This window comes from Pelmatolapia mariae, linkage group LG3_W (assembly GCF_036321145.2).
Source record: "Pelmatolapia mariae isolate MD_Pm_ZW linkage group LG3_W, Pm_UMD_F_2, whole genome shotgun sequence".
Classification (NCBI taxonomy): Eukaryota; Metazoa; Chordata; class Actinopteri; order Cichliformes; family Cichlidae; genus Pelmatolapia; species Pelmatolapia mariae.
Window position 1 is genome coordinate 58,808,965 of NC_086229.1, and position 18,901 is coordinate 58,827,865.

Genomic DNA, 18,901 nt, shown 5'->3' on the forward strand with positions numbered 1-18,901 from the left:
ACCAGGAGCAGTTCTGGTGACAACAGTTGTAAGTGAAAGATTATAATTATGGCAATAATATTGAATATTGAACTGAAAGTTGATTTAGTTCTTTCTGTCATGTTCTGTTTAAACATAGCCCTGTTCAGGGCACAACCAACTCTCTTCCCATCATGAGCTGCACTACCCAAGAATATGGGACATGCCAGTGAAGCACTGATTCAAGCCCTTCAGATCTGTGTTTCTTCATATTTGTTATCAAATAATGCCCCTAAAGCATTCACTTTAACAGTTTATTTGGCATATGGCCTTTCTATCCATGCCAAGTCCTCCAACAATGTAGTTTATATTTAAAAAAAAAAAACAAAAAACAAGTGTGCAGAAATCTGAAATGGTACAAACACTGATACATCAAAAATTTCAATAAAAATAATAAAGAAAATCATAAAGAAATTAAAAACAAAATGGAAATAATTACATATTTAACTATCATGGGTGCAGTATCTTTGTCATTTCCTAAAGTGTGTAAAGACATAATGCTAACGGTGAGGAGGCAGAATTTATTACATTTTTCAATGGCATGAATATTAGGGATTTTCTACACAGTATTTGTCAATCTAAAGAAAAATAACATTAATATGGTCTGTAGCGCATCTGATCTATGGTTGTCATCATTCATATATCACCCCACGGGTGCACTCCAAAGGGATCATGAAGTCTAAGTCTAATACATACTTTTAAGTATTTGAACTACCCTGATAGCTTTGGAGTTTCTATGTACATTGTACAATTTTGTCTTTGTTTTTCTTTTGCCAACAGAAGATCCAGCGCCAGCCCTCTTCTGCTCTTTGAAGGGTCCCGCTGTCTTATTGCAGTTGGAACCACTCCCATCACCACATTTGCCACAGATGACCTTGGAGAAGGTTTGCTGTATCTTATGGCATACTACTACAACCTGGATCTTACCTATCCTAAATGTGTGGCAACGCTTCTGTCTGTCATTCAGACTGAAGTGTTAAAGGACAAAATCCATGAGCAAGATACCACAGGCTCATACAAAAAAGTCATGGCAGGCTGTAGAAATTTTTATTGAAACGTAGAGCTGTTTGAGCAAGATGTAACTTAGGTCTGTGTTGGAAGGTTTGGACCTGATAGCTTTGAAGTTGCAATTTACACTTGAATTCTTTTTTTTTATTCTTATTAATGTAATACAGTGCTTTTTTCTTTAAACACATCTGTTCTGCAAATTCTGTTTAAAATTGCAAATGCGCTTTTTATTACATTTTATATGTTGAGTAGCTAACTGGTTTAGCACTTCTAAAAGGAACACAAAATAACAATGTTACACTTACAATGTGTCTTTAAATTTTTGTGTACTATGATTGACTGAAATATTTGTTACTGTTTGGAGAGTTTGTTTCCAATAAAGGTCATGTACACAGTATACTTTGCCTGCTTTCATTTGGCTTTATTTTTCTTATTTTGAGAATTCTTATCAAGTGTAATTATCTTACTGCACTGGCAGATTATTTCACTAAATTCAAGAAGATTTAGACTACAATCTCTTATTTTTTAACTTATTGTAAGATGGGTAATTTTTGCAGTGTATCTTTAAAATGATTTAAAGTACTAGGTTTTTGATTATTTGCCTTGATTTGTTCCTTAGAATAAGTGTTTTATGCCTATTTTCAGATTTAATTTCTTCAACATTTTGCTTAGAACAAGTGGTCAAAGCTTATTTTAGGTTTCAATTGCCTTGATTGGTTGCCTGGAATAAGTGTGTAAGGCTTATTTTAAGATTTAACTATTGTATTTGTTGCCTAGAATAAGTGGTTAAAGCTTATTTTAAGTTTCAATGTTCTGATTTGTTGCCTGGAATAAGTGTAAAAAACTTATTTTTAGCTTTGTTTAAATCTAGATATTGTTCTTATTTCAAGAAGTCTTAATAAGAAAAAACACTTACCCCACTGGCAGATAATGTCACTTGTTTTAAGCAAATCTTCACCAAAAATAAGTGTATTTAGGTAAAAAATAAGTGTATAAGTATTAAGGAGGTGGGTTTTTGCAGTGTGGGATTGCTAAATTGTTATCAATCCCCATCCCTAGTGACAATGATGTCCTAGTTGGTGGAGGAGGCGCCCTCCTTGGACTGACAGCAACTGATAACAACTACAACCCCGTCCTTTTTGCTTTTCTCCAAAGCACAGGAATAAATTTGGGGTTTGGGGCTAGGGTTGTGATTTTCAGTAATGATGATTTGGATATCAGTGAATTAAAATGCTACAGCTTTACTTTGACTTTATTATTCCTCTCTTGTATCCCTTATTGTCCAACTCAGTTCTTTTTCTTCTCATTCTTTATCATAATCTGCTCTTTTAGTTATCGTTTCCTCTCAAAGCATTACGCAGACTCCTCCAGAACTCCTCCCTCTTCTCTTCCTCCTGTGGCCACTCTAGGTAGGTGGTGGAACTCATCAGTTTGCGCAGTTTGTAGAAGCGTTTGGGGACGTCATCCTTGGACAACGGCTCTAGTAGGATCAAAATGGCTGCCTCACCAGTGGCATGACCATCAAAAAGCCAGAAGTGAGAGAAGTCAAGCTCATAGCGGCACCAGTCAGACTGCACAAAATTCTCGGAGAGGATGAAGACAGTTCTCCGACTGTGTTCGATAGCATTCATGATGTTGTCCACAATCCATTGTCCAGGAAGGAAATCCCGCTTGTGAAGGCAGAGAGTCAATGGCTGGTTGGATGTCGACCCAGTAGGAGAGCTGCTTTCACTGTTGAAGTGAAGAAAAAAGCAGCTTTCAGTCTTTCTACTTTCTAATTTGGTAAACAGCATCTAAGCCAGAGACTGCACAATCAAAATATTTAATAGCCTTTAAAAGTTTTGCAATCATTTCACGAGTTTAAATCTGTATGATTCAAAAAATGGTTAACGCAAGAATTTTAAAAACTGTATTAAACTCGCTCTAATAACACATTGTTTTGGACTCAGATCTTGATCAAAGATCTTCCATGTCAAGTGTTCTACATCACCCCAAAATTTTAGGTTATTAAAAAATGGAAGCTTTTTAAAGAGGTTTATATACCCAGTTTGGAAGTGTTTCAGTTTATTTAGGTTAAATTATATTTTAACAAAGCTCTAGTTGCCTACATCATTCAGCATTTACACAGAGAGCAGCTTAATTGTCAGATGAACTACCCTTTTAAAAATGCCAGATAGTTGTATTTGTTCAGAAAAACTACACTGAAACCTTTATTACTGATGAACACAGTAATGGCAATGTGGACGCTTTGGCTGAAATTATGTCAAACAATATCACAAAAAATGGTTCAACTTACCTTGGCTCCTCTAGCTCAGGTACCAAAAAATTTTCCACCCAACCAGCATCTCTTTCACTGTAGGAAACAAAGGCATCGAAGGATATCAGGGCTTCTGTGTCTGCCTTATTTCTGTGTTGCTGCCGTTGTCGAGAATTACGCTTGGTCTTGAGCCATGCCCAGATCATCTTGAGGTACCAAAAGGCATGGATACGCCACAGCACCACAGATAGCAGAATGGCTACAAACAAAGCCAAGCCACAGCTCACTGACACAAACAAAACCTGATGGCACATGACAACTGAGAGTCGGACTTGATCCACTGGCTGTCCCTGTAGATAGAAAGGGGAGTCGCAAATGTAGCTGTCCGCTCCATCTGTCAGTTGTATACCGCCACCTCCTCGGAGTTCCAACTGGACAAAGCTGACAAAGTCACAGGAGCAGACAAACTTATTCTGACCAGCCTGGAGGTTCTCGAGTCGCTGGTATGACTGGAGGTCTGTTTTGCCAAACATGTTCAGGGTATTTGACTGTGAAAATAAAATGTGTATCATAATGGAAACACTAAGAGGATCAGAAGCATAAACATATGATCTGACTTAATACCTGCATGGTCAGGGTTTGTAGATTGGGGAAGGATAGCCCAGAAGGCAACCTCAGAAACTTGTTGCCAGACAGATACAGCTCCCTGAGTACAGGCAGAAGGAGAGTGAAATCTTTAAGGTTGTTGTTACTCAAATCCAGCACCTGTAAAGAATAAAGCGTAAGGTGAACTTAGAAAAAAAAAAAAAAAGGTTGCCAGGTCAATCTAGATGATTAATACATGGTCTTTATACCTCCAGGGTTTTGGGTAGACAGGGGGTAATGGCTGTGAACTTAGCCCCGGAGATGTTTAGGAATCGCAGGGTAGAAGGCCAAGGACAGCTTGAGGGCATGGAGCTGTAACCGGTCCTACTAATGTCCAGGTGTGTCAGTTTAGAGAACTTCGTGACCAGTCGGCTCACGGTGGACAAAGACTGGACAGAAATGGGGAATGAAAGTTGGAAAGTACTTGTTGTCATCAATCCTCAGAATTCTTGAATACTTGTAGGTAATGCAGATTTTATTAAAGTTTCATACTTCACCTTCAGAGCGTTTCCACTGAAGTTTAAAACTCGGATGTCCTTCAAAGTTTGTGTTGTACCGCAAAGTGTCTCCACCAGAGTCAGGTCTGTCAGAAGGTTGTCGGACAGGTCCAGGTACTGCAGGTTCTTCAGCAGATGGGACGTAAGACAAGGCATTACAAACACCTGAAGGAAAAAGCCAAAACTCATCAATAAGACTGCAGTGACTACAGTGGGAAGCTGTAAGGTGAAGGGAGACACTAGTTCGATTAGTATTTTCCTCCAGTTTGCATTACAACTCCAGCATCCTTCCACAAGACAAACATGTTAGGTAAACCGTTAATTGTTATTTGGCTGCAGGTCTGATTGTGAAAACGAATAGTTATCTGTCTCTCTTTGTTAGTCTTGCAACAGACTGGAAACCTGTCCGAGATGCACCCTGCTTCTCACCCTATGACAGCTGGTATAGTCTCCGGGCCCCTGCATGACCCTGGATAAGCCAAGTTAAAGAAAATGGGTGGACGGATGTAAATATTGCATTCACAGGAAAGTGGGTCATGTTTGGCAGTCATTTCCATTTCCATGTACAATGCAGAAAACAGTGTATGAACAAAGTATATTGTAGCAAATATCAGTTAAAAAACATTAATGTAGAAACTTGAAAGAACATCCAACTACCCTGTAGGCCATTATAAACATGCTTGCAAATATCCTTTGTTTGATTTTATGTCTCCTGAAGAGGTTATCTCTGTAAGGAAAACGTAAAATGAAAAGGATGTGTTGATACAATCTTCTGTTAATATCACTAAATAATCCAACAAATCTCTGGCTTTGATATCAACTACATTAATGTCAGAGAAAAAAAAAAAAAACAAGAGTTTTCTAGACCAAATGGCCATCTTCATTTATGGTATGTTCAATTCAATTCAATTCAATTCAGTTTTATTTATATAGCACCAAATCACAACAAAAGTCGCCTCAAGGCGCTTCATAGGTACAGAGAAAAACCCAACAATCATATGGCCTGTAAATGGTAAATGGCCTGTATTTATATAGCGCTTTTAATAGTCCCCCAAAGCACTTTACATATCCAGTTATTCACCCATTCACACGAACATTCACACACTGACCCCCACTGACCACACATATGACCCCCTATGAGCAAGCACTTTGGTGACAGTGGGAAGGAAAACTCCCTTTTAACAGTAAGAAACCTCCAGCAGAACCAGGCTCAGGGAGGGGCGGCCATCTGCTGCGACCGGTTGGGGTGAGAGAAGGAAAACAGAATGAAAGACATGCTGTGGAAGATAGACAGACATTAATAACAGATATGATTCAATGCAGAGAGGTCTATTAACACATACTGAGTGAGAAAGGTGACTGGAAAGGAAAAACTCAATGCATCATGGGAATCCCCGGCAGCCTACGTCTATTGCAGCATAACTAAAACTCAAAAATGACTCCAAGGTTCCTCACAGCTAGGGATGGGTACCAGTGTCCGGTGCCATGATGGCACCGGTTCTGACATAAACGGTAGTAACCAGACCGAAAAGCAGCACACATTTCGGTGCTTTATTTCGGTGCTTTTTTTTCCTGAGCCAATTCTAGCCAATCATTTTACGTTTCCGAGGATAGTAGGCGGGCCCAGGTACGTACGTTCTTTTAAAGCAGAGCTACAGATTAAAAATGCCCAAGGCGAAGCGGTCAAAAGTCTGGCTGTATTTCACAGCAAAAGATGCAAACTCAGCTGCCTGCAACAAGTGCTGTGATACTGTGCAAAGGAGGTAACACCTTGAATCCGATGAAACACCTGGCGACGCATAGCGTTTTTTTTAAAGCCGAGAAATGCGCCGTGTTTGATAGCTCGCTGCGAGACCTCACACCGAGCGCATCTACTGCGGGTGTGGTGCCTGTTATCGGACCCAGAGTTAGCAACATCCCCCAAAAACCCGAAGAGTAGAGTCCTGGCCCCTAGCCCTGCCAGTGTAGCAGAAATGATGACGGATGATGATGGCAGCAGCAGCCGTTCTTCTCTGCGTGAGTAGCTTAATGTTGTTCGTGTGTAATTTACGTTGAGTAGGCTAACCACGTTATTAAATTAATGCATGTAAGCTGAACTAGCAAACACCGTCGTAGTTACATGCGGCTGTCTTCTTGTTTGACGGCAGATACTCCCTTCACCCTGGCCAAAAAGGCTAAAATGACCAAAGAAAAAGTGGAAAACAGTTAAACATGAGAGGTTTTTGGACAAACTTGGTGTTTTTTCCATTGTTTAAGCGCTGCTTCCAGCCAAGAGTGATACCATATATGCCCCATAGCTGTAGAAAAGGCTAACATTGTTATCTTTTTACAAAAAAAAAACAGCTGAACATGAGAGGTTTTTGGACCAATTTTGTGTTCTCCATTCTTTAAGCACCGGTTTGAGCACCATTTGAGCACCGTTTAAGCACAGGCACCGTTTCAAAAGTACCGGTTTGGCACCGGTATCGGATAAAACCTAAACGATACCCATCCCTACTCACAGCATTACTGGAGGCCAAAGTAATGCCATCCAGAATAAGAATCTGGTTAGATACCATATTTCTAAGATTTTCAGGGCCAAGTACAATAACCTCAGTTTTATCTGAATTAAGAAGCAGAAAGTTAGCGGCCATCCAGGTCTTTATGTCTTTAAGACATTCCTGCAGTTTAACTAATTGGTGTGTGTTACCTGGCTTCATGGATAGATAGAGCTGGGTGTCATCTGCATAGCAGTGAAAATTAATGCTATGTCTTCTAATGATGCTGCCTAGGGGAAGCATGTATAATGTAAACAGAATTGGTCCTAGCACCAAACCCTGTGGAACACCATAATTGACCTCAGTGTGTGAAGAGGACTCTCCATTTACATGTACAAATTGGAGTCTATTAGATAGATATGATAGAAACCACAGCAGTACAGTACCTGTAATACCTACAGCATGTTCTAATCGCTTTAATAGGATATCATGGTCAACAGTATCGAACGCTGCACTAAGGTCTAGCAGGACAAGCACAGAGATGAGTCCACTGTCAGAGGCCATAAGAAGATCATTTGTAACCTTCACTAAAGCTGTTTCTGTGCTGTGATGAGCTCTGAAACCTGACTGAAACTCTTCAAATAAGCCATTCCTCTGCAGGTGATCTGTTAGCTGTTTGACAACTACTCTTTCAAGGATTTTTGATATGAAAGGAAGGTTGGAGATTGGCCTGTAATTAGCTAAGACTGCTGGGTCTAGAGATGGCTTTTTGAGTAAAGGTTTAACTACAGCCACCTTGAAGACCTGTGGTACATAGCCGATTGTTAGAGATAGGCTGATCATATTTAAGATCGAAGAATTAATTAATGGCAGGACTTCTTTGAGCAGTTTTGTAGGAATGGTAAAATTTTTAACAAGATAATCGACCTCTGTTGGAGTAGCGTTCAGATAGTTGCTCTGCTCTATGTTGGTACAGGGCATTGAAAATGATAACAGTGGTTGGATTATATTTTTAAACTTAGTTACAGCGCTTTCAGAAAGACATCTACTGTGATAAAGTCTACTCTCCACTGCTGTGTAATCAATTATTGTAAATGTAAATGTTATCAGGAAATGATCAGACAGCAGAGGGTTTTCAGGAAACACTGTTAAATGTTCAGTTTCTATGCCATATGTAAAAACAAGATCTAGAGTGTGATTAAAGTGGTGGGTGGGTTCTTTTACATTGAGTCCAACATTATTTTGGCAAAGTTACACACCAATTCATTATTGATTTTAGTGACCTCCGATTGGCGTAACTGGGTGTCATTACTGCCGACGTGAATTATGATTTTACTGAATTTACGTTTACCCTTAGCCAGCAGTTTTAAATTTCCTTCAATATCCCCTTGCTCTGGTCCCTGGAAGACAATTGACTATGGTTGCCGGTGTCTCTAGCTTCACATGTCTGAGAACAGAATCACCAATTACCAGAGTTTGACCCCCGGCGGGTGTGTCGCCGAGTGAGGAAAAACGGTTAGACACATGAACAGGTTGGTGGTGTACCTGGGGCTTCTGTTTAAGACTATGCTTCCTCCTCACCGTCACCCAGCCGCCCTCTTTCCCCAGCTGCTTGGGGTCTGCCGGGGAACATCTAGCGGGGACTACGCTATCTTCGGCTGCACCAGCTACAGGGGCCTGGCTAGCTACGGGTAAATGAAGGGTGTGAAGCCGAGTGTCCAATTCAGTAATCCTGGCCTCCAGAGCTGCAAATATGCTACATTTGTAGGTATCAGGTATCATTACTGCTAAAGGAGGCCGAGGAGTAACTAAACATCTGACACAATGAGCAGGAAAGTGCAGGAGGGACAGGTGAAGTAGCCATGGTGCCAACGGCTCAGCTACGAGCTAAGCTAAGCTAGCGAAACAGTACAGACACAGTGAGTGAATACTTTGGCTATAAATTAGGTAGTGAGTACACAAAAAGTGTGCTTCGGATGAAGCACGTGAAGATTATACTATGAAGAAAGAATGTATTTAAAAGTTTTTAATTAAATTGCTAAGCAGATAAGCTACTCAGAAACACCGCTGTGTTTGAGCAGGAACAGAAAGTGATACTCTACCGCAGAGCGAGCGAACACCAAGTGACAGCGCCACCACTCATCACCAGCCTATGTATAACCAATATGTACAAGTAAAACTTGTAAGCTGAAATCTTTCTCTTGAATACATGCTGATCTGAAAATTATCCACATTTTCATACAAACTCCACACAAGCCAAACTCACAGATGACCTAAAGATACGTAACAAAATAAATAGACCATCTAGTTGTCTGTTTATGTTCCGTTACACAGATTTGTTTTATTTCATCTGACTACAGTTTTGTTTTTTGTCAGCATAAAAATATGCATCTTCAACTGTAAACAGTGAACTCAAGGCTTTCAAAATTATAGTTGATCACTGTATGGATATTCTGAAAAAAATGGCTCTAGAGAGTAAACTAATCAATATTTTCCATAGAGTTGTTCTCCAAAATGTTACACAAGCAGCATACATTACAGGGTTGGTCCCTTTAGAGACTGGCACAGCATACTATTTGCCAAATCTCACACCATCAGAGTTAGACTGATTAGCTAAATTATTAGGCAAACACAATAACTGCCATACCACTGGTAACACAACCTCTAAGGTAAATACTATACACAAAAAGCGAAGTATTGCACTTGTGTCACAATTAAAAAATACTATATTTTATTTGTAATTATACAAATAATACTATACACAGTGTTAGATATTTTATTTAGAATTCTGATATTAGTGATATTCAGTATGTGATGCAGACCATATAGATCATGATTTTTACCTTGGCGTTTATGACAGACACCCTTCTTGGATACTCCAGCAGAAAACCCAATTGTAGAAGTGAGGTAAATTTGTAGACATCCAGAATCACAAGGTTACAAATGTAGAACTCATCTATGCTTTTGTGATCAGTTTTGCTAGCTTTCTCCCACCTAACCCCAACCAAAAAAGACAAGTTCATTTTTTTTTAATTTCCTGTATAATACAACAACATTTCTTTTGAATCAGAGTTGGTAACTGGGACATATGTCAAAAAGATAATGCGCTTTTTTCCTACCAGCCTTCGCCCGTCAGTGTGACATCTTCTATGGTAAGTTTGGTCAGTGGAACTCCATCTAATACCACCAGGAAGTCAACAATAGCCTCGTCAGACACAGAAACATTATGTAGGGTCAAATACCTGAAGAGTTACAACACAGACGAAGAATAGGTTGGTTTGTTTCCCAGTTTGTTAGAATATTAGTTTTATCCAAGTAGAAGTGAAATGTCCATACCTGATCCTCCTTTTGGCTGCCTTACTAAAGGGCTGAACAGACTGAACTCCAATCAAATGGATGTCTTTCAGAATGATGGGTGTCTCAGGATATGACACATCATCAATCATAGCCCCAGCCAAGGTCACATTTGTTAGAAATGGACCATGTAGACTCAAAGTGACATGACCTAGCGGCCAAATGTGTGCTAATGTACCAGCGTCATAGCTGCAGAAGCAAGATACAGAAGCTAAAAGTTGAGGATATGTGAAAAGGAAGACAGTATACACAATAATAAAAGCACCAGATATTGATTTGTATATTTTGTAAAAGCACATAGAGAAGTGTTGCATTGTTAGCCCAAATAAGGATAAAAAAATCCATAAAAATAGACCCTAACCAACACATTTTAAAAAACTGTTTTTAAAAAAGTTATTTTTTTAAATAACTGAAATTATATATAAAAGAGTTATGCCATAAATAGGAGTCTTTAAAGATGTCTCTTAGTTATTCTTCATTAATTTGACACACATTTCTGAAGTTGAGATGGAAACGGTTAAATTTTGCAATAGCAAAGAAAATTCATAAAGCGTGTAACTTACTTCTAGCCATCTATAGCCACCTATAAAAATGTTTTCATAGCCTCACTACAGTTAACCATAAATATAAAAGACTCAAGGCAGTTAGAATGAAGGATACTAATTTGAAGCTACCACCACTAGTAAAGACAGTAACTTAACATCACAACCAAAACCTGTGCGAACCTGGTCAGGTTGTTTGCATGAACAGTTAACTCCTCCAGCTGGGTTACTCCAGACAGATCTCCTCTCCTGAGCTCCTTCAGAGAAGGACCTCCAAGGGCCAGCTTCCTTAGTCTGACGAGGGCCCCAAATACTGGAGGAGAACCGAGGTAACTAGATGAGAGCAGAGGAAAAGAAAATAATCATAATGTAATAATAATAACAACTTACTTTTTTTTTTTTTTTTTTGTCTTGTCACAATTTTGGTACCCTTAGCTTCTTACCTGTATGGGTTGTTGAGTAGGTTGAGCTGCTGCAGAGCTTCTAGCTTGCTGAACCATTTGTAGTTGAGCATAGTCAGCTGGTTGTAAGAGAGATCCAGCTGTTTCAGGCTCCACAGAGAGTCAAAAGCTGATGGATGGATCTCGGCTAAGCCATTACCTGGAGGATAGTAACATCTATCTTAAAACAAATTGTAAACACATTTTATTGATGAAAATTAACCACTGAATTGAAATCCCACAGCTCTGACAAGTCTTTTTTGTAGCAAATGGAAAACAAACAAGTAAAAAATAACTGTAGCAGATAAAGGTTTTGTAATGACTGGAAACCTGGCATTATTGGGGGCACATGTTGTTTTAAAGTAAATATTTAAATAGATGATAAGACTTTGGATTTATCTTTAAGTATGAGGGTTTGATGTCTTTTGCAAGTTTTTCACAATCATAGTTCACATTTTATGCATGACCACCTTTTTGCCCCCAGAGTCCTCAAGTAAAAGTTTGATGATGCCATGCACTTAACCTGAAATCACCTTTTTAATATTTTAAAATCAATTTCACAACAAGGTTTCATGGCCATAGTGTCCCTCAACGTGCACAATTTACAAATCCAAATGCATGTACTTTGGTAAACTTTCACCTAGTCAGACTATCACTACAACATGACTTCTGGCTTCAACTTACATCCCTTAAGAGTAAAATGTGCATCCACAAATCCAACTGACTCCCATAATTTAAAAAGAAATCTCTTGATTTTTCTCAAACTTTAACTTGCAGCAATACCTGCACAATACAGAGTGAGTAGACAAGACCAGTATTTTGTCCACTGGGATATGCTGATGATCCTGCTAGTTTCAGAAAAAGCAGATAAAAAGGCTGAAATAGTCTCACTTTTCAAAATAAAATGCAATCAAACAAAACTTTTCTATAGTTAGCTGTTGGTATTCTTCTCACTTTTTTTTATCACCACAGCTTGCCCCTCCACCAACACCCACTCAATCAATACTTTATGTGTTACCATGGAGATCGAGAACCTTCAGTTGTGTGTGTCCCGTCAGGTCATCATTCGTCACAGCTGTTATTTTATTAAAAGAAAGATCAAGACTCAAGGCACTGCCCGTTACACTGGGAACACTGGTGAATCCATTGTGGGAGCAGTTACAGAAGAGCTGCTGGTTGCAGTGATCGCAGGATGGCTTCTTGTTGTCTGTGTTCAACCTCTGGCCCCAGCTCTCAGAGAGGAAGAGGAGGACAAGGATGAATAGGAGAACGGAGGAACAGCTGGTTGGATGTCTCATACTGCATGAAATCAGTGAAGGACATGAAGCTGTGTTTGAGAGGATTTATAAATCAAGGAGAAAGTGAGTCATACTTCTCAGACTGCAGAGGACCAACACACAGAAGTGAAAGAACAACAGGGAAGAAGCACAATTTCAAAGAGGAAGCCTAAAAAGTTTCATTCACAACACAATTCTGTAAAAGTGAAAGACCTTATCAGAAAACAGAGATGTCTTCAACTTGTCACACACCCTACACCAAATGCTTTCATCTGTTAAAGCATAAGCACATGACGTTTTCAGTCATGTTGCAAATAACAGCCCCCATTCTTATGGCTCCAGGGTATTGATCTTCTTTGAACAAAGCCAGTGCATTGAAATCAGAGCAGAAAGCAACAAATATCATCTCAAAGCATTGACTTGTCAGCATTTGATATTTATACATTTACAGAGCAGTTCATCCCATGGGAAAAAGAAATGAAAGAACCTTTGCACCTTTCACTCCAGATATAGCAAATACTTGTCTAATGTTTGTGCATTTTTCATACATTAATCACAACTTGATTCATACATTCTTACATATAATTTATGAAATGTAAAGCAAAATGAAAAATGTATAAAATACAACACAGATATTTGCAGTTGTTTTTTAAAGTTATTTTTCCACATGGAAATTTTCCAAATGTTAAAATAGAAATATGTAGTATGTAAACTGATGTAAAGTCAGGTCCGAAATGCCAAATACACCATTGCAAATTTTCAACCAGGCTGCATATCCCATTAGGATCAGTTTTTTGTTGTTCAAATTAACACACACACACACACACACACACACACACACACACAAACACACACACAGGCCTAAAAGCTAGCTTAAACATAAAGGTGAGGTTCTAAAGAAAGGCCTGCCAATCTGTTTAAGGAATATGATTTGTATCAAGATTTTGCATCCACAGATGAGCACAGATATGAAGCTGTGGACAGGAAACCGGGGCTAAATGTGATCTGAACAGATGTACATAAATATGGCAAAAATCTGTTTCACATCCTGCAGTGAAGGTCATGTTTGATCACAGCAAAACAAATATCATAGCCGGGGACTTTTACAGGAATTCAAAGTTTTGCAGGAAATCAAGGCCGACATTATTTACTATTTATGTTATGTGATGTTATGCTTGTGACATAATTTTAATGCATTTGTCCATGTTTATGCAGATGATACAATTATTTATTGTGCTTAAACCATCAACATGGTTTTTAAAGAATTACAGCTGGCTTTTGATTCTATACAGTCACAGATGTGTCAGCTCAGACTGAAGGGGAAAAATAACACAGTTTTACGCTGATGTCAGCATTGCTAATATGGAAATCTGCAATAATGACATCAGCATTGTTTTCATAGATCATTTACGGTGATGTCAGGATTGTTAATATGGAAATCTAGTCTAGTTTATTGATCTTTTCTTGTCATTGTGAAGTCATATAATTTTGTATTTAAAGATAATATTTTAAAGAACCCCAAAAAGAGCTCTTTAAAACAGCTTAAAGTCGGAAAATGACTTTTTCTCATTTGCGTGACCCTGAGCTTTCACCTATGACCTTGAAGTATTATATCCTAAATCAGTGTGTTTTATTATGTTTACCTAGAAACAAATTGGCTCAAACCGTTGGCTCCTTTGATACCTAAAAATTTGGGATTTTAGGATATATTTATGAAGTGTATGATTTTGAGAAACTTTATAGCATCATTGTGATGTCATAAGGGATGGTATTGAAAAAATAAAAAGGTGTGTTGTACAGCTCTCCCCATGCCCCTGCACATGATATATTTCTCAATATAATTTCTTGAAAATGTTTTTTCCAAGTTTAACTTTGACTTTGGGTGCTAAAAATGAAAGTTATGGTCAAATGCTTGGCCAACCCAGGGACTCATGTCCCCTAAGACTAAACATATGCTTATGAAGTTTGAAGACGCTTGAAGACGATCCATTATAATACCCACAAAAGTGTTGTGGGTATGACAACGTTTATACTGATTTTCACATTTGGTGTGACCCGTGACCCGATTTTCACCAAAGTTCAGTTAGCTTGAGCTGTTGTTGGTATCTACCATCAGACAAAATTTGTAAGCGATATCCGTGACTCAGAGACTTTTGCATAGGATTAAATATTGACAATGAAGTCCTAAGTAATTTCTAATTTTTTAAGTCCTTATTTTCTTCCATCCCGGCAATAGAAATACACTTTCTGAACCTTACCTTTCACATTAAATGCAGCTACTCTGCAGTATGTCACTATAAAACTATTTCTAATACAAACCGGATTCCAAAAAAGTTGGGACACTAAACAAATTGTGAATAAAAACTGAATGCAATGATGTGGAGATGGCAAATGTCAATATTCCATTCAGAATAGAACGTAGGTGACAGATCAAAAGTTTAATCCGAGAAAATGTATCATTTTAAAGGAAAAATATGTTCAAAATTTCACGGTGTCAACAAATCCCCAAAAAGTTGGGACAAGTAGCAATAAGAGGCTGGAAAAAGTCAATTTGAGCATAACGAAGAGCTGGAAGACCAATTAACACTAATTAGGTTAACTGGCAACATGATTGGGTATAAAAAGAGCTTCTCAGAGTGGCAGTGTCTCTCAGAAGCCAAGATGGGTAGAGGATCATCAATTCCCACAATGTTGCGCAGAAAGATAGTGGAGCAATATCAGAAAGGTGTTACCCAGCGAAAAATTGCAAAGACTTTGCAGTTATCATCATCAACTGTGCATAACATCATCCGAAGATTCCGAGAATCTCAACAATCTCTGTGCGTAAGGGTCAAGGACGTAAACCCATACTGGACGCCCGTGATCTCCGGGCCCTTAAATGACACTGCACCACAAACAGGAATGCTACTGTAAAGGAAATCACAGAATGGGCTCAGGAATACTTCCAGAAACCATTGTCAGTGAACACAATCCACCGTGCCATCCGCCGTTGCCAGCTGAAACTCTACAGTGCAAAGAAGAAGCCATTTCTAAGCAAGATCCACAAGCTCAGGCGTTTTCACTGGGCCAGGGATCATGTAAAATGGAGTGTGGCAAAATGGAAGACTGTTCTGTGGTCAGACGAGTCACGATTCGAAGTTCTTTTTTGGAATGTGGGACGCCATGTCATCCGGACCAAGGAGGACAAGGACAACCCAAGTTGTTATCAACGCTCAGTTCAGAAGCCTGTGTCTCTGATGGTATGGGGTTGCATGAGTGCGTGTGGCATGGGCAGCTTGCATGTCTGGAAAGGCACCATCAATGCAGAAAAATATATTCAGGTTCTAGAACAACATATGCTCCCATCCAGACGTCATCTCTTTCAGGGAAGACCCTGCATTTTTCAACAAGATAATGCCAGACCACATTCTGCATCAATCACAACATCATGGCTGCGTAGGAGAAGGATCCGGGTACTGAAATGGCCAGTCTGCAGTCCAGATCTTTCACCTATAGAGAACATTTGGCGCATCATAAAGAGGAAGGTGCGACAAAGAAGGCCCAAGACGATTGAACAGTTAGAGGCCTGTATTAGACACGAATGGGAGAGCATTCCTATTGCTAAACTTGAGAAACTGGTCTCCTCGGTCCCCAGACGTCTGTTGAGTGTTGTGAGAAGAAGTGGAGATGCCACACAGTGGTGAAAATGGCCTTGTCCCAACTTTTTTGGGATTTGTTGACACCATGACATTTTGAATCACCATATTTTTCCCTTCAAATGATAAATTTTCTCAGTTTCAACTTTTGTTCCGTGATTTATGTTCTATTCTGAATAAAATGTTGACATTTGCCATCTCCACATCATTGCATTCAGTTTTTATTCACAATTTGTTTAGTGTCCCAACTTTATTGGAATCCGGTTTGTATTTATCTTTTGGTGGAAAGTGGTGGATGAGACAATGAGCAATCCTTAGTTTGGAGTGCAAACAGCTTTTACTGAGCCTTTTACAGCACTCATTTCAAGTGCTTCCCCTTTTTTATTAATCTGCAACAGAGTGAATCAGTTTATGGTATCATCACTTGTGCTGCAGAATGAAAAATAAAAACTGAAGCAACCTTGTGGCAATTAGCAAAACTTTACCACATTAAGTTTTTTTCATGGTTTGTCTTAGGATGTAAAAGTCTTACCTTATATTTTTGCAGAGCTGACGGCTGAAACTCGCTAAAGACAACAGGATGAGCTAAAGAGTGTTTTATGACTTCATAAAGAGGAAATATAAATCTCAGGGGTGACAGCTGGAACCAAGTGTGAAAAGAGGTAGTGAGCGTGACGTGAACTTTGGGAGGAAACCTTGTGAGTGCAAAAGTTTAAAAATATATTTCAAATGTACCATTTACCTGTTATCAGACTTTCTAAACTAAAATTTGAAAATCATAGTACACCAAGTTGTATCAAGAGAAAAACAAACTGTTTGTTAAATTTTGTTAAATTTGATAAAATATGCTATTCATTGTCATGAAAAAGAAAATAAAAAAAAAAACTGTCTGGAAAAGTACCAGTATTATTAAATTATTATCATGTACATGGTTTCAGTTCCAGAACATGCAACAACAGCAACCGCTGTGTGCACATTAGCATGACCACAATGATTTCCTGTTTCCTTTTGGCATAGACCTTTGGCAGAATAACACATTAACTACTACCATACCAAGATATATATATATATATATATATATATATATATATATATATATATATATATAGAGAGAGAGAGAGAGAGAGAGAGAGAAAATATATATTTATATATAAATATATAGAAAATACAGAAAATAACTCCCGCATAAAAATACGGTTATTTCCAGTAATGAAAATACAATTAGTTGCTCTAAATTGACATGGGATCTCGCCTTTTTCAAGTGCCGCTAAACATTAAATTAGGAACATGTTAATGTCATTAAACAGTGAAATCATCTATAAATAGGAAAAGAAAACATATAAAAAAAAACAGTAATATTCCGGCAGCTGTGGCGCCAAAATACGACCGTAAAATAACAGAAAACAACTGTCCCATAAAAATACGGTCATTTTCAGTAGTGAAAATAGAGTTTGTTGCGCTAATGTTACATGGGATTCTGCCTTTTCCAAGTGCTTTTAGACATTAAATTAGAAAGATTGTAACGTGATCAAACAATGAAATTACCTATAAACAAGGTCAACGTAAATGTCCAGAAATATACAGTTAACAGTTGGTTTAACTAATAATGGATTGCATGCTCTGGGACAGACTGACAGAGGCGAGGCTGCTGTATCGCACCATCGGCCCCTCTGGCCATCGCCAGTAGGCGGTAGGTGAAGTGTCTTGACCACGGACACAACGACCGAGAGGGTTCGAGCCAGGGCTCGAACCGGCAACCTTCTGATCACAAGGCGAACTGCCAACTCTTGAGCCACGATCGCCCTAACTAGCAAGGATAATAATACTTATGTGATGTAACACAAGCTTATAGGGATCATGTTATATACTTTACCATAGCATTACATTTGAATTCAACAGTTCAATCTTTCAAATAACGGACAGATATTTGTGGAATCATGATACATTTCTGAATGTATGTTAACAATCTAAATATGCACATATGTACAGACAGATACATTTAATAATCATGAAAATTATGTTTCATTACATTACAGTGATTTGACGTTAATTTACATTTGAAATGTGAAGTCAAAGTCCATTTACGTAACTTTAATGATATTCTAGAAGAACAGAACAAGACTGTAAAATGCACGATTCTTTCCTACAGTCGCAGCCATACCCGCGACATGGTTGTTGTTAGTTCACATTCATTGGCCGATGCTTAGCGTCATGTTATTATGTGTCCCAACATCCAATGGCATGTCACATTGTTTTCATGGCCACACCCTCACCCCAGGTGCAGAGGCCTATTTCTGTTCAGGAATGTTGTGAATACTTTGAGATTTATATTAATTGCAATTCCTACCTCTACATTTATTTTTTTAGAAATATAATTAGCACAGCGTGGCCGTGAACTGATTTGCATTGTGGCATGCAAAAGGATCTTAACTAAGAAGCTCAAAGAGAGAGATTGAGCTTTATATTCAACCCCAAGCTGGTAGGGGGAGCTCTTTATTTGAACACTTTTCAGTGCTTCTATGTGCCTCAAGGTTCAACAACAGCAGAACAGAAGTCACTCATGGTGCAGCACTCCCTCTACAAAACAACAACTGTCAGTGACTCTGCACCACGGCGTAAACACAACATTCAAGATAACAGTTAAAAGTAACTAACCATAAACAATAAAACAAGAACATCTAAACAGCAGCACATGTCCCAAGGCATGATGGGAGAGAACTAGCTGTTTCTGGATGTATTTTTACGATCTAA

General features: G+C 38.7%; 1 protein-coding gene across 1 annotated transcript; it reads right to left on the reverse strand.

The window, feature by feature from the left end:
* Positions 1–1,861: 1,861 nt before the first annotated feature.
* Positions 1,862–16,726, reverse strand: LOC134617401 (toll-like receptor 2). The gene is made up of 12 exons (XM_063462635.1): positions 16,683–16,726; positions 12,257–12,537; positions 11,242–11,398; positions 10,982–11,131; positions 10,239–10,445; positions 10,022–10,144; positions 9,746–9,896; positions 4,426–4,590; positions 4,138–4,317; positions 3,908–4,048; positions 3,323–3,831; positions 1,862–2,757 (listed from the first exon to the last, which is right to left on the reverse strand). Exons 2-12 carry the CDS (start codon positions 12,534–12,536, stop codon positions 2,355–2,357), a joined length of 2,466 nt encoding a protein of 821 aa, XP_063318705.1. The 5' UTR covers position 12,537; positions 16,683–16,726; the 3' UTR covers positions 1,862–2,354.
* Between the last annotated feature and the right edge of the window lie 2,175 nt (positions 16,727–18,901).